Genomic DNA, 13,051 nt, shown 5'->3' with positions numbered 1-13,051 from the left:
TTTTCAATCAAGGAAGTTGAACAACGAAAGAAGCTCTGTACAGTAGTTAAATTTTATTACAAGTGTAATAAACGTAATGAACTTTAGCACTAAGGCAATCACAGTTTCATAAGTTATATATATATATATATACATACATAATGTACACAAGTCTACATTGACAAATCAATTTACCGGTCACATCAACGAGGGGTCTGTGTTACGGCAAGTAAAGTTTATGAAAATTCACAGTTAATCTGCAAGTATTTTAAAGATGCAGGAGTAATATTGCACTTAATAAAACAGTGGACTCCGAGGAGCAGATTTACAGTGTTCCAGCTATTCCTTCACAGAATATACGTTGGTCATCATCATGCAATCACTTCAAAAACAGAATGGTATCACGTACCACAGTAAACAGTTACTCACAATGTAAGTTTTAAATAGAGTAGCAAAAAGCTGTTAGGTTTCTCCTTAAACCATATTTAAATTCTGATAATAAAACACTTTGATAAAATCAAACGGAATTACGGTTGTCACACTGTATTTTCAGTATTCTTCTTTGTCCTTTCCTTTCTTCTCCTTCTCATCCTGTAGTGCAGTACCGAGTTTCTTTATGAGGACTGACAAAACTTTGTCCAAAGGATCCATGACGCCGCGCTGCAGCCACTTGGGAATCGTAGTCCTTGCGTGGTGAAAGCCCAGCTTTTGCAGGATGTAGTCAACACCGACCGGATCGATTTTTCTCCCAGTCCATGATATTAATCTAAAAAATAGTAGGTAGAGGACTCAATCTCAAATCCATAAATAGAGCAGCTGGTGTTTGTATAAACAAGCGTATTTTATTTTTTAATACAAATATTTTTACCACTGTTACTTCTGACCAACTCAAGTTCAATGGGCACTGCTTCAAACTCAATTTATACTGACAAGCCTACAATGACCTAAGATGACCTTAGGATAAGCCTTAAGGAGGCAAGAAACCAGACTGGCTCCCTCCAGATCACGTTTAATTTGATTTATTGTAACTAACACAAAATGCCAGCTGTCCGGATTTGTTTGGCCTGGGTTGGCAGTCTTGTTTTGGTACGTGAACAAACAGTTAGGTGCTCCAGCAGTGTCAGCACAGGTTAAAAAACAAACCCATCAACCAACCCTAACAGGGAGAAAAGTCATTTTCAGTGACTGGAAGTGCACAGTGAGAGCAGCGAGTTGCTACTACAGGTGCTGTTATTTTGTGCCGAGTTTAAAGTGCCATGTAACAACCAGTAGAGAGTGCTTTTTTATTTTCAGCTGACTGCTTGAAGAACCAAAACTGGAATGCTAAATATAGAAAACTGCAAGATTAAATCTATATGGCAGAACGTGAATAGACTGTTCTAGGACAGAGCGACAGTAAACTGTGTTCCTCAGTGAGTTTAATTTTACTGCATCTAATTCTGAAGGGCCTCCCACAGTATCTTTAATCTATACAACTTCTCATCTACAAGTGAACTGATCACCATCCCTGGAGGTGTTTGAAAAGACAGGTACACGTGGTCCTTAGTGACACGGCTGAGTGGTGGACGGGGCAGTGCTGGTAAACGGTTGGAGTCGATGACCTGAAAGGCCTTTCCCAACCAGAACAATTCTATAACGTGATAAGATAATTGCTTTATCCAGTTGCTGTCAGGTGCCGTAGCAGCACCCGCGTGACTGATCCTCTTAGGAGCTGAACAGCATCAACCTGGAAGCACTTGTGGTTTGCAGGACGCTGCCCACCGGTAAGACGCACAGGCAAAGAGACTGTGGGTAAGCCTGGCCGTTACCTGAGCGTGGGTTCCAAATGCCAAGTATTGCACATAAATTCTCTCCAGTCGACTGTAGTGTAAGTGATGCTTTCCTCTGCCTCTTTGTCCGCGGAGCTGTCCTCGAGAACACCAACGGAGTTCTTCTGCCCTGGGCGAGCAGCCAAAATGCGAGGAGGAAAAATTGCTGCGAAAGGGACAGAGAGGAAAAAAACCCACAGCAGTCAGTCGTGAGCACCTCACTTGAATTCTCTCTGCACAGCATTTACATAAAACAAATCTCAAAAAAAAAAAAAAAAGGAAAAAGAAAAAAAGAGAACTGCCTTGTGTTTCCTGGCAGTTTTGGTTTGAACAAAAAAACATCTGATGAAATCTGTAACAGAGAATGGGTAACACTGGAATGTGGGATTCTTCTTCCTTCTCCCCACCAGCCCAAAGCATCCATATACAGGGGCTTTCTTTCCCATCCATCACGGCACTCAAAACATATTCATTCCATAAACAAAATTCAGACACGCTCCTAGTTCAGAATATTTTTTAGATTGACAGAGTAGTCTCTGAGGAGGATGGTGGGGAAATAGTTAACTCCCTGTCCAAAGGCACGAAGGGGACCTAAATTCAGCTGTTACTTAAGTCCTGGGACACTGAAAGGAACAGCAGCTCCCTTCTCCTCCAAACAACATACTTTATATGTGTATAAAAGAAATCGGTGAACTGTGATTGAATTTTCATTTATCTTAAGATAGCTTGAAAACAATTATTTTTACAAAGTTCCACCAAAAAATAGTTAATTACCCTCTCCTTTTGGTAGTTTCTGCTCCTGTTGGACATTTTACTCTACAGCACTTTTAGGAAGCACTCCCAGCTCTCGTGTACACAATTACACGTAAACCAGATTCTGATACATCGAGTTATAAACTTTCTAACTACTGAATGTCATGAGTTCTGCATCACTTATTCATGTGATGTAGTATGATATATGTAAGTGTTACATTTTCTGTACAGTTCAGTAATAATGTTAGTCTTGTGGTAGCCTTTAAGGAAAAAAAGTACAGAAATGAGAGTCCAGAGTAGGATTGCTGTGGCAAAATTTGGTAAAATCTGAGTTTAAGATCAGAAGTTGTAAAACTTCAAATAAGCAGCTTTTAATTTCAGTGATGACACCTCACCTGACCTAATACATAACGCTTGCTCTCTACAGCTACCTGAGGAGGGGAAGTGGAGAGGGAGGTGCTGATCCCTTCGCCCTGTATCCAGTGATAGGACACATGGGAACGGTTCCAAGCTGCACCAGGGCAGGTTCAGACTAGACATTAGGAAGCATTTCTTTACTGAGAGGGTGGTCAGTCACTGCAACAGGCTTCTTGGAGAGGTGGTTCAATGCCCCAAACCTCTCAGCATTTGAGAGGTGTCTGGACAATGCCCTTAACAACGTGCTTTAGCTTTTGGCCAGCCCTGCAGCGGTTGATCGCTGTAGGTCCCTCCCAGCTGAAACTGTCCATTCTGTTTTGTTCTACTTATAGTAAATGTAAGATCGTTTACAGGGCTGTAATGATCTTTTCCAAATCTTAATTTAGTGGGTTTTAGATACTCATGGCAATAAGCACTTGTAAAGCATGAAAGCCACTAGATGATGACTTTCCCTCCAACACGCTGGAAATCACAGAGCAGAGTCAGTCACTCAGTACCACACTCTTTATTCACCTTGAGTCTGCAACAACAACTACTCTAACGATTACTATTAAAAGTATGAAAATATTTACTGTCAAATAGTCTGACGACTGCAGACTGTCAGACAAGCGTTATCTCAAAAATAACAACCTACCTTTTTCTTTTTCTTTTAGATAAGCAGATACCAAGTCATGCAGAAACATAATCAATTCAGCATCCATAGTTACGCAAATGTGGTCTGTAAATTCAGTTACTACGCTGCACTCCACCTTCGGTTTAACACTTGTATCTGTCGGATAAAAATAGTATGAATACACTAAGTACGCACATAAAAATACACTGAATTCAAATTAAAATGAGTTGAAAATGACATTGCTCTTACTGAACCAGAGACTCAGAGGAAGGACCACAGTTAACATAGGTGTTTATCAGCCTCAGATGTTTTTTAAACAGTTTTCCCATCAGAGTAACTTCTGTTGTTTTATAAAAGATGTTGAAAATAAAGAAATACTTCCATGTAGCAAATTATGTTTACTGCACCTTGTAATGAAGGCTCTTGGGGCTCTTGAACATGAATAGATTTGAAATCCAGCTGCATCCTTGGCAATGCAAAGATGGTTTCCGTTTCATGGTTGTAACTGGAGCCTCCTCTGAAGCCACTTAACAAGCTTGAGCTTTTCACTGTCGTGCTGCTCTCTGGGTTGTTTGCATCAACGTTTCGAAGCAGGTTCAACTCTACATGGACAATGGAAAATTCCTGAATTGAGTAATCATTATTAAAAAAAGGTGCCAGTACCGTATCTACACACTTCTAAGAATCTTTTTTTAGGTTTCTCAAAGCTTAAAGTCCAAATTTTATTCATCTGACCACCACATCACAACTCTGTTCTGGTAATGAGCGTTCAGTTAAGTGAGATACAGACTCAAAGTGTGCCCTTGGTGTTTGAAAATATGGTAGAACTTGAAATGAAAACAAATGTTTCTGATTAACATAATTGGTACCTAAATTCACTGAGGCAACATTGCTGTCAGAAATCACTGTTGACCAGGAATCCAGCTTTGTCACAAGACCTTCACCATAGCAGACACACATATCATTTGAATTGGTATTTGGTTGTTAAAATTGTGACATGACAAAAAAGTTAAGAAAGGTTACGGTGTCAGTGTAAAACTGCTGATTAAGAAGAATATTGAGGAGATTTATCCAGCTCCAAAAAACGTGGCTACAAAAGGTCAAACAATCTAACGCTGTTGTTGTTTATATATTTATATGCTCCAGATGTAGCAGAAAGAGCTACATAAAAACACCTACCAGACAGTGCTTTTATTTGTGAACTTCAACCACTACCATCCTGCTGTGTCTTTCAAAGGGAATAAATATTAGTGTATCAGCAACTCAAAAATTTTAAAGAAACTATCACCTGCTCATTTCTCGCTATACACGATATTCTGAAATTTGCCCTTTCACAGAAATTCTATTGAAATAATTGACTGATTCTACAGTTTGTGAATGAAATAGCAACAGCTGTGTTTTAAGATTTATCTTGAAAGCTTTATCTTCCAATTAACAGTGATTTAGAAGATATGATTCAAAGTGTTTTAAGGCACAGGAGCAGCTGAAGATTGAAAAGCTTTAGGCAGATGAGTAGTTTTCAAGGACTAGTCGTAAATGGTGCCAGAAGCTTAAAATACATTCCTAGTTCAGCTTAATCCATAAACCCTTCATACAGAGTGAAAAATATCCTCGCGTTACAAGATCACAACTGAATGTGAAACAAGAAAATTTTTTGCATATAGTGAAAAAGTCTAGAACTTCCGCAGTGCCGGATACATAAACGTCCTGGACACTAACAGCTCGTTTTGGCTGTACTGCACAGCCTGAAGAACGACTTTGCTCAGGATCACTTCCAGCTGCTCAGCATAGCGCTGTGCTTCAGCCCACAGTTCACCATACGGTTCTCAAGAAGAAACAACTTCCATTGGTTCAAATTCCCTTCTCCCTGTAGCCTGCTTGAAATTTAGCGGCTTTCAAACAGCACAACCTGCACTGCCCGGCGAGCAGAGCAACCTCAAAACTTAACGAAAGAGATTCAGACCTTCGTTCCTCGTGGCTGTAACATAATTGAACCACTCTTTGACGCTGGCAACTCCATGCGGGGGGTTTTCATGGCGCCGCCGCGTTATCTTTGTGATTGTTGCCATTGGGCTTTCGAGGGCTCCGCATGGTTTGGTGACCATAGTGTTATGGCCCAGATGGAAGTCCAGGGTTTGCACGATATACGTGGAGTGTTCACTGATACCTGCATTGAAGGTGTGGGTGCCAGGGGGTGAGAGAGAAAAAAAAAGTAAAAAGCAGCTTAGCAAGGGTAGCAAGATCTCCCCCCTCACTCTCCTCTCCTTGCACAGCTATTTAACATCAATGTCATTAAAAACTGGTATAAAGCTTGCAAACAACAGCAAAATTAAATCCTCGTAGCTACAGGCAGTAAAAACTTCTCAACAACACAAGAAATAAGCAGACAAATAAAAGCAGTAAGACTCTCAAAAGTCATCAAACAAAACCAGAGGACTACGCGAACACAGACATGCAATTAAAGCGGCCAATCCACTTTGTGGGCGTATTATCAGGGACATTGGAAAGCGTACTTTGCATTAATTCACAAATAGAACAAATTGGGGTAAAGGTGGAGAGGGAGCAACTTCTTATTTAAGTAAGTGGTATGTTTTTGGGAAATAAACTCAATTCAGACTGAAATGAAAGTAAGTTTTTCTTTGACTTCTGCTTACTATCAATACATTCTTAAAACTCATTTAAAGGAATTTAGAGAAGTGAGGAAATGCTTTAAGCTACCGTCTTCCCAAACTTTCTGGGCTTCTGTCCAAAATGCAATATTGGGTTCTTCAAGGTGAAATAAGGCCCATGATTTTGAGCGGAAATTAGGGCCGTGAAAACAAGCCAGTGTCATGTGGTTTCCGTGCAGGCTCATGGATCCTCCAAACTGCATCCCATCTTCTGGCAGTGGCATCTGAAATAGGGATATATGGCACCCAGAGAGCACCTTCAGAACCCCTGGCCAGTGGCGATGATGGGCTGCATCCAACACTAGAAAGTAAACACGCAACAGCAAGAACAAACTTTAGAAAGGAGAAGGATACAGAAGAGATTGCTGACATTCTTAGATTTTTAATGAAATACGGAATTATGAGCGATTTTAGATTAGATTTTCTAATCTATTTCCTTGATGCTTTCATCTTTGTGATCTAAGGTGGTTATAGCTTAAGAGTAGCTGCACAAGCGTTCTTGGAAATCAGTGACTTTCTGTGTTCAGAGAAAAAATGGTCTCAGCTAATGATTAACAGAAAGTAAGAATCACATCATGCTCCCACTGCTACTCAAAGTAGAAATGTTAGGGGTGTTTTCTTTTTCATGAAGCAAACAGCAGGGTACTTGAGATATTTGCATTCTTCATTGAAAGATTATTGCCAGCCCCAATTTACAGGAAAAGCGTACTGAAGAAACTACCTCAAGTCAATAGATACACTTGCCCGTGTGAAGCAGCTCAGATGGATTTTTGCAGTTCAGACCTACTTGGGTAGTATGCTAATCCTTGTAGCACTTACACTGCTCGTGTGAGCTTCTCTCCAAGTTGTTGGCCATTGTCTTGGGAGGAAGATAAGGAACAGGTCCCCAGGTGGACAAAGCTCGCTTGCTCGTATCAAACTGCTGAGTAAAGAACTCCTGGAGTTTCATTCCTATTTTTATTAAGTCTGGTGTGGTCGATCTGGAAATCATCACTTGGAAGATATCCCATTTCAAGTCCCCATGGACGAATATCTCACTAGATATTAAAAATAGCGAGAACTTTAGCAGATCATCTATATCCTACTGACAATAAGAAAACCCCTATGAACTCTGCTTTCTAGCAGACACATTTCTGGTTAGCAATACTGGACAGAAGACACACGGGCACAATTTGACCTTTCCAAGTATTTTAAGCCCAGAAAGTAGTATTACCTTTTATCAGACATGCTCGAGTCCAAAGCATTATACAGATTAATTTTCCATTCATCCTGTAGCTTAAGATCAGCGTTACTGAAGATTCCCATTAGGATACTGGACCCCATATAGTCAACACGTGCTTCAGTGGAACCCATGGTAATTTGAATTTTATGACTGGGCTGTTGGTTTGGGTGTTCGGAAATATGAGCTGAAATAGAATGAAAGCAATACAGAAATACAGCCTTAAAGATAAGAAAATCCGGTTTTCCAGTGATACCACCCTTGTGTGACCTACACAATACGGAGGGACTGAGACAGCACTGCTGTATTCCAGATGCATGGGGAGTTCATGACTCTGGTGGAGCACCAGAACAGCCAGGCTCTTTCCAAAGCCAGTTTTGCTTTTCCCAGATCATAAGCAGTTGTGACATTCCAGGAGTTGAAATGCTATGAAATCTTTCAGCTGCCATCTGTCCAGACAGCTGAAGGGGACTGGAGAGTTGTCCAGCTAGACAGTGTAATTTGAGGGCAACTCTGAGGCTGAATCAGCCCCAATCAAAAGGCTGATCAAAATCCCTTCAATTCAGTCAAAAACACAAGTAAGGACCCAAAGTTTGTATCAACCAGCAGGTTCGCAAAGCGAGGCACTGCGTATATTCTTTAGTTCGTCACATTTATTGTCTGGAGCATGTACTAAAACCAGGCGGCTTTCCAACTTACCCACCATCTCCAGGGTATTAACGTCTATGGTACCTCCAACCACTCCCCCTCTGGAGTCCAGCTGTGACCTTCCCAGGCCCACAGACATGCTGATTTCCCGATCTCTGCTACTACCCACAGAGAGGCGACCCTGGCTTTTCAAACCACTGGTGGTCCACCTAGAACAGAGGTGAAAAGAGACAACAGTTTTCCAGGCTGTCAAAAAGCGAAGCTGAAAACAATTTGCTGGGAAGCAGTAAATAATGGGGTTTAGGCGTATATCCCTTCAGGATCAAGTATCTACCACTATTCATGAGGGGCTTCACAGTTCGAAACTGGGAAAGGTGGGATTTTAAAGCTAGAAGACAACAGGCTGTTAGCGGTCTGTGGGGAAAACACCGTTTTTTTGCCCCCAAAACAACCCTGTCTGTTACACATGCTTGATCCTATTTTATACTTACGTAGTATTGCCCATTACATTGCTCATATTCATTTGAACATTTAATTGTTTCAGGTTCATAGCAAATACAACCAGCGTTTCCCATGGCGTTCCTTGCTGGCTTCCAGCTTTATTTGACTTATTAAATGGCGTTGATGTTTTTGAGAGAGTATCTAAACAAAAAAGTAGACACAATTTAAATTATTGCACATGGTAGGAAGAACTGGCAGAGTACATCTATTGTGCGTATTACAAAAGGACAGACTTACACCGTAGTTAAGGAGCGCCACAAAATCACAAGGGAGGTTAAGTGAGAACTAGAAGGTTTACATTATGCGTTGCTTTTGTTGTCATAGAATTGAGTCATTTTACACACTTAGCTACACACTTATTTTTAAGTGAAACAATTTTTAATTCACAGTCAGTCATGTAACAGCATAGTTTAAATTACTGAGCTGTTTAAAAATACCAGTGTATTCAGAAAATGCATTATTAGGATTCGAATAGCCAGGTAGCAGTTATTCGCACAAGTGCCAAGTCAGAATTTCAAGTATTAGGGTTTTCTCACAAAAATCCTGGCAATACTCTTACAAGCCTGTGCAAAATGGCATTTCCCATCAACAAGTCCCTCCACCAGTCATAAATTCTCCAACTGTGTCTTCTCCTAAAGACTGTTCATAAATAAAATCTTGTTTGTGTGCTAAAATACCCGTCCTTTGTTCTCACAGATTTTTCCTAGTCTAACATAAGCGCCTTGTGTACTAAGTCTCCTATCAATCTCATAAATCTCTTCTCTATCTCTCTCAGGTACACTGCTGTAAGATAAAACACAGTAATAGTTCTCGTAAAAGAAATTAAAAGTTAATGTTTTACATAGAAATTGCCCTTATTCAGACCTCTTTAGTACGAGCCCAAAATCTCAGATGAAATGAAACATCTGGCCTCACCCTGGAGCTGGGATAGTGACCCTCCGCTAACAGCGTGGTGACTGCGTGGATGAGAATAGACAGCCAAGAAGATGACAGTGCAGTCAAATGAAGTTGGAGAGCTCACCTACTTCCAGCTAAACAGCTCTCACTCTAGTAAAAGAAACTGCAATTGTATAGCAAGTATGCTGACAAACTTCACTTGGATTCATCCACTTCAGATGTTTTCCTTTCTCTAAGCCACTGACTATCCACTCCCAGGCACAGAAAAGAACAGTGGAAAAGAATAGTTTGGTGTTGCTTTCCGTAGCACTAATGACATTTTTTTTTTTCATGTGACTGATGGAAATACTTTAAAAAACTAGAAAAAAACCAACCAAACAAACAAAATCAGTCTACTAACCTCTCTGAGGCACTGAAGAGTCAGATACGCTCCTGGATCTTATAACAGCTGGAGACTTCAAGCTATGAGATGCTGTCCCGGGAGACATACTGCTGCTCGCACTATGTTCACTGAAGACATTGGGCGACTGGGCCATGTGTGTGAACGAAGCAGACTGGCAGGGCTGCTCCCAGGTCCTGCAGTACGCTTTCCGGGATGATTCCGGAGAAAGATGCTGGCTTACCCCTTCAATTGAGTCTGGTGTTCCAGGACCAGATGCTACTAGAAAAAAAAGCAACACATGAAAGGCAGAAAAATGATTTCATTTTTGTTCAACAATATCCTCCCACGTACTAAGAAGTATTTGGAGAGTGTCAAAATACATTTAATTTACCCTGACTAAAGGTTTTCTACTGTCTTCATTAATATAAGCCCTTTAAATAATTCAATGACTTCAGAAATTTTGCATTTCTAAGATTTTCCATGAAACTTAGTAGAGTGACTGCACGTGCAGTAAACTACATCACATTTCTATCTAGTCACATATGTTACAATACACAGGTAATAAGCGTGTATAAAATTCCTTCTATAACCCCTTGTACAAAAAGGGTTTTGATGATAAGAAGCAGAATCTTACCTGGTAGGTTTATTGTTTGATCACCTAGAAAAAGCCGTCTAGCAATGCTTCTCCTGTACCAAGCCCTGGGAAAGGCTAGAATCTCACTGAGCCGGCGCATATCGTACTTAAAGGAAGCAGATCCTATGTCACAGACGGCTGGGAAAGAAAAAGCATACACACACAACTGTACACTCTCAGTAGTAGCAGGTTTTGGTAACCGAATCTAATTATTAGGTGTTCAATAGAGTCACATGCTACTTTACCTAACAGTATCGTCTCTGCCATAATGAAAAAATAGTAACTCCTGAGGCGGTGCCATTTCTCCAAATCCAATCTCAGATACAAACACACTGCATAAAGGCAAGATGGAACCTGAGAATACAACTGATGCTGGGTCCTACTTTTGCTCTATGTGCCTCAGGGTCCTCCCTCGTCTGAGGGCTTTAGCGGCAGATTAATCACAACCAGTCTGCTGTTTGCCCAGTAAGTCAGGATCCCGTGTGCAGTGGGGGGAAATAAATAATCCTCTTTTAAACCCCCACTTTCACTGCAAGGTTCCTTGAGCATTCAGGAGTCCAGCCTCACTACAGCTTCACAGGCACCAGGTGGCAAGGTGGTGAAATGAGTTTGTTCATTAACTCTAATGAGGTGCAACAGCGAGAAATAAATGAAATATTTTAGGCAGGAGATTTTTTTTTTGGGTGGGAAACAAGAACTACTGGTATAGCTAACATAAAAATATCTTAAATTCAACCACGCTGAGTTTGTCATTGAAACTGTCCTGACTCTAACCCTTAACAGAAATAAATTAAAGTGAGAACAGATTAGCATTACACATTCCATGTATGTAGCCACGTATTACTGCACTGCAGTCATACAGACTCTGGGGTTCTCAAGAAACAGGGTTAAAAATGAAAGGCATAGTTATTGCCCAAACAACAGTATTCAAAGACTCTCTCTCTACATCGTTACGTATACGATGGGGTTTCACATTTGAAGGAAAATATATATCGTGTCATTAAGTGGAAAGTAACCGCCGTATTTGCATGCTAAGACCATATAGCAAAGTTGACATACTAAGATTACATAATTACTACTAAATAATGACTTGAGATCACTTTTGATAACACCCGACAAATATCTGCAATACAACTGAAATGTCACACAACTTAAAGCTGACAAAGACAAACACTTCAGGCTTTAAATTGGGTTGTGGGTTGGCCTCAGCTAACAGCTGTAACCTTTCCCTGAGCCTTTATTACTGAGCGCAACGTCTTTGCTATGGAATATCCCTCTGATCACCGTGGGTCAGCTTTATCTCCTCCTGGGCAGAGAGGGAAAGGCAGTAGGTGGGCCTTGAGGCTGTCCACACACTGTTCTACAACAGCCAGGCACCGCTGTGTTACCAACACAGTTTCAGCCACAAATTCAAAGCAGTGCTGGGCTGCTGGGAAGAAAGTTAACACCATCCTAGCCACAGCCACTACAATCTCAAAATATTCAAGGGTCACAATAAGTCACACGGATTGATGTCAGAGGTGTTTGAACAAGCCCATTCAGATACATTAAATGTATCAGGAGGCTAAAAAGGGGCATCTGCAAATAGGTCCTCCAAGAACTGTTAAAATTTAATGTATCAATCCCTACTTCACTCAAAAAAAGCAGCAGTTTTACTACACGCTACAAGTAGATGGCTCTCATTCAAAACCTACAAAAGCTGCTGAGACTAAAGATTATCACTGGAACAGCAGTTCTCTGAAGTTCTCTGAAGAGGTGCCATTAAAACAAAACAAGCATTTACCAGATATGTTTATCAACGTAGTATCTATCTTGCTGGTAGCTTTGCTCGCAGACTGACTCTCAAAAAAGGAGGAACCTCCCGAACGCCTTATTCGTGACAGGCTGACTTTCACAAACTCAAGGTTAATGCTCAAAGAATCTTTCCGGCCGGTGACCGAAGTTGGTTCTTCATCCACATTACCTAGAAACAGAAATGAACAAGTTGAATCTTCTGTGTCCTTTTCAAATCCTCAGTCCAGAAAACCATGCTAGGCTTGAGAAACATTCACTAAAGCACACAAAAACTTGTTCTGTACCTAAGGCTCCTGATCCTGGTGTTAGAACAGTAACAGCAGATTTCTGTTTTCCAGCTCCGTATGGATGAAACACATAAAGGGAGAAGTCAGACATGCAGGCGGTAAAGCTCAGGCCTGAAGAGCTGCTACTGGAAGTAGTCAAGTCGGACTGACTGCTGCTGTGCCGTGTCCTGCCAAGAGGGCTGCCGAGGCCAGGGGATGAACCTGAAGTCAAATTTTTGTTTAGTAGAAGTTAGTTTTAGGACAAAAGAATTTTCAAACATGAAATAATACTGACTTAATTAGACAGACCAAATGCACATCAAATTATGCCCTTGTAGCAGCAATGTAGCTTAAATATTCTACATATTAGTGTTCGCCCTTTGTAACTGCACTCACTTAAGTATGAGAACTCCAGTATACTGTATCTGTGCAAAGATTTACGGGAAGCTGCTACAACATGAAGAAATCCTG

The 13,051-nt window shown here is 40.9% G+C and overlaps 1 protein-coding gene across 1 annotated transcript in view; it reads right to left on the bottom strand.

The window, feature by feature from the left end:
- Positions 1 to 35: 35 nt before the first annotated feature.
- Positions 36 to 13,051, bottom strand: part of KIAA1109 (KIAA1109 ortholog) — a 100,259-nt gene continuing 87,243 nt past the window's right edge. The window contains exons 71-84 of the mRNA XM_010136635.1: positions 12,599 to 12,802; positions 12,304 to 12,483; positions 10,521 to 10,658; positions 9,905 to 10,162; positions 8,598 to 8,748; positions 8,158 to 8,315; positions 7,453 to 7,645; positions 7,059 to 7,276; positions 6,289 to 6,540; positions 5,534 to 5,737; positions 3,978 to 4,172; positions 3,592 to 3,726; positions 1,788 to 1,953; positions 36 to 745 (exon numbers count right to left, since the gene is read on the bottom strand). Of these exons, the coding sequence (XP_010134937.1) occupies positions 529 to 745; positions 1,788 to 1,953; positions 3,592 to 3,726; positions 3,978 to 4,172; positions 5,534 to 5,737; positions 6,289 to 6,540; positions 7,059 to 7,276; positions 7,453 to 7,645; positions 8,158 to 8,315; positions 8,598 to 8,748; positions 9,905 to 10,162; positions 10,521 to 10,658; positions 12,304 to 12,483; positions 12,599 to 12,802 (2,669 nt within the window). The 3' untranslated portion in view covers positions 36 to 528. The remainder of the gene's footprint in view (positions 746 to 1,787; positions 1,954 to 3,591; positions 3,727 to 3,977; positions 4,173 to 5,533; positions 5,738 to 6,288; positions 6,541 to 7,058; positions 7,277 to 7,452; positions 7,646 to 8,157; positions 8,316 to 8,597; positions 8,749 to 9,904; positions 10,163 to 10,520; positions 10,659 to 12,303; positions 12,484 to 12,598; positions 12,803 to 13,051) is intronic.

The sequence above is a fragment of the Buceros rhinoceros genome, unplaced genomic scaffold, assembly GCF_000710305.1.
Source record: "Buceros rhinoceros silvestris isolate BGI_N320 unplaced genomic scaffold, ASM71030v1 scaffold5180, whole genome shotgun sequence".
Classification (NCBI taxonomy): Eukaryota; Metazoa; Chordata; class Aves; order Bucerotiformes; family Bucerotidae; genus Buceros; species Buceros rhinoceros.
The sequence above is the reverse complement of the archived record's forward strand: the minus strand, read 5'-3'. Positions and strand labels throughout refer to the sequence as shown.